We start from the raw sequence: 2,500 nt of genomic DNA, 5'->3' as shown, positions 1-2,500 counted from the left end.
GTGACGTTTCAGATTCATGTGCTACAGAGCCGTAGTCCGTAGCGGACATGATTCAGAAAACAATCTTGTGAACAGTAAACATTCAGAAAAGCTCCAACATGACAAGTCGAGATTCTGAACTCAAATTTGACATGTGCACGTCGTTTGGAAACCTTATCCTTTTATAATAATAATAATAATAATAATTGTATTTGTATAGCACTGTGTCATACAAGGCATGTAACTCAAAGTGCTTAACAAATGGGAAAAAACATTGTTAGAGATAGATTTAAAAGGAGAGGTATAGAGGAGAGGCAGAAAAAGCAGGAAGGCAGAGGAAGAAGAGATAGACAGAGAATGTAGAGTCATAAGGTCAACGTAGGTTAGGACCAGGATTCTTAGATGTGTAAGGTCCATAGTGGCTGGGCCTATCATAAGTCATAGATAGTCACACAGAGATTGGGCGCTCAGGTGCGGCCCCTGGTGGCATCAGGGGTGAGGAAAAACTCCCTTTCGCTTGATTCATAGTTTGTGAGGGGGAAAAAAAGCTCAGTGAGGTCTGAGAAAAAAGACCCCCTGTAGTCAGGAAGAAACCTCAGGCAGAGACCAGCGGCCACCTAGGGGAGCCCCCTGCCAGGGCTGGATTGCGAGTAGTAAGGGCGCTGCGGCGGCTGGGACACTATGACGCCTTGGCAGCTAGGAGTTGGCAAGGATGAAGAGGTAACATTTCAGGCCCTCTACCGCTGCTGTCACCTACTGCTCTTTGCACCTGTCTCCATTTCCTTCTCTCACCCCATTCAATTTGCCTCTCTTTCTCTAAGCATCTGTAGCCTTCGCTCACTCATTCGTCCACTCACTCACTCACTCACTCACTCACTCACTCACTCACTCACTCACTCACGATTTTGTGTATGTCTTGGGTTGGTTTGCCTGCCTGCCTGTGTGCTTGTCTGTGTGTCTGTCTATGTCTCTGTGTGTTTCTCTCTCTGTCTCTCTGTCTTCTATCTCTTTCTCTCTCTAACACTAGTGGTTCTCAACCTTTTTTTAATGAATGCCCCCTGAACCTCCAACGCCTGGACACCTCCAATAGCCCCTGGGGGGTTGTAGAGCCGTTGAGAAACACTACTCTAACACACACACACACACACACACACACACACACACACACACACACACACACACATGCTTCCCCCCTCTTTTTAACACACACACACACACACACACACACACACACACACACACACACACACACACACACACACACACACACACACACACACACACACACAAACACACACACACAAACACAAACACAAACACACACACACCCTGTCACACACACACACACAGTCTTACATGAGCACGGCCTCCTTGGGCTTGCCGGCCTTGACAAACTCCGCCTCCGCCTCCAGAAACTTGCCCTTGAGGAAACACACACATAATAATAATGACTGGATTTGTAAAGCACAATACACACAAGACATGCCGCTCAATGTGCTCAACACTTTGAGTAACAACAGTATATATATATATATATATTTGTTTCAAGTTAAAATTAATGAAAAATAAGGAAATTAATAATTTGAGTATGTTTGTTTAAAAAAGAAGACAATTAAAGGCAAACGCTATAGAGGCAACTGCTGAGCAATAGCAAAATACTAAATACATGGCATACAATTCATACAAAAAGTGGAGAAGACACGCTCACACTATCGCCTTAATAGGATATTGTACCAGTTCTTAACTGGGTGCTGAATCCCACAAAAAACATAAATGAGTGAATGAAGCGAAGGACAGCACTCTTCAGATTTCTTCTTTGTTTATTCGCCCACAAACGTTTCAGGCAGAGCCCTTCTTCAGCGTGTAATGGTGCCATTAAAAAAATAAAATAAAACGCCATTACACGCTGAAGAAGGGCTCTACCCGAAACGTTCGTAGGCGAATAAACAAAGAAGAAATCTGAAGAGTGCTGTCCTTTGCTTCATTCATACAATTCACAGGAATCAGACAGTTTAGACCAGAAACAAGTGACATATAGCCACAAGGCTGCCCCCTTGCATTGGTGAGGCATAACTGCAGTTGGGTCAAAGACGTGCAAAATTAAATTGTCATTCATTGTAACGGATACCTTCTGCTGACTGTAAACTGTAAAAAACATGACTTTTTATTTAATTTTTTCCCAGTGAATTCATGAAAGCCTCGGCTGCCATCCATTCATTTGAAACAATTTAAAAATCATGTTTTTTTACCATTACAGTCAGCAGAAGGTATCCGTTACACTGAATGACAATTTCATTTTGCACGTCTTTGACCCAGTTCCGTTGTGTGTAGTGAGCACTTGTGTGCTGTGGAGTGCTGTGCCACAATGACAATGGGAGTTTCCCAAGTGGGCTTTCACTGTCCAATTCACCCAGGTGATCATTCCACCAGGCCAATCCCCTGGTTTAGTCTGACAGGTAAAGGAAGGTCATTTGGAATACTGTATGTGGCACTGAACACACAACCGAAGAAGAAAAGGCTC

The 2,500-nt window shown here is 43.7% G+C and overlaps 1 protein-coding gene across 1 annotated transcript in view; it reads right to left on the bottom strand.

Moving 5' to 3' along the window:
- Positions 1-2,500, bottom strand: part of ift172 (intraflagellar transport 172) — a 97,807-nt gene that overhangs the window by 37,116 nt on the left and 58,191 nt on the right. Inside the window, exon 32 of the mRNA XM_063223751.1 lies at positions 1,336-1,400. Coding sequence (XP_063079821.1) covers positions 1,336-1,400 — 65 coding nt within the window. The remainder of the gene's footprint in view (positions 1-1,335; positions 1,401-2,500) is intronic.

The sequence above is a fragment of the Engraulis encrasicolus genome, chromosome 18 (assembly GCF_034702125.1).
Source record: "Engraulis encrasicolus isolate BLACKSEA-1 chromosome 18, IST_EnEncr_1.0, whole genome shotgun sequence".
NCBI lineage: Eukaryota > Metazoa > Chordata > Actinopteri > Clupeiformes > Engraulidae > Engraulis > Engraulis encrasicolus.
The sequence above is the reverse complement of the archived record's forward strand: the minus strand, read 5'-3'. Positions and strand labels throughout refer to the sequence as shown.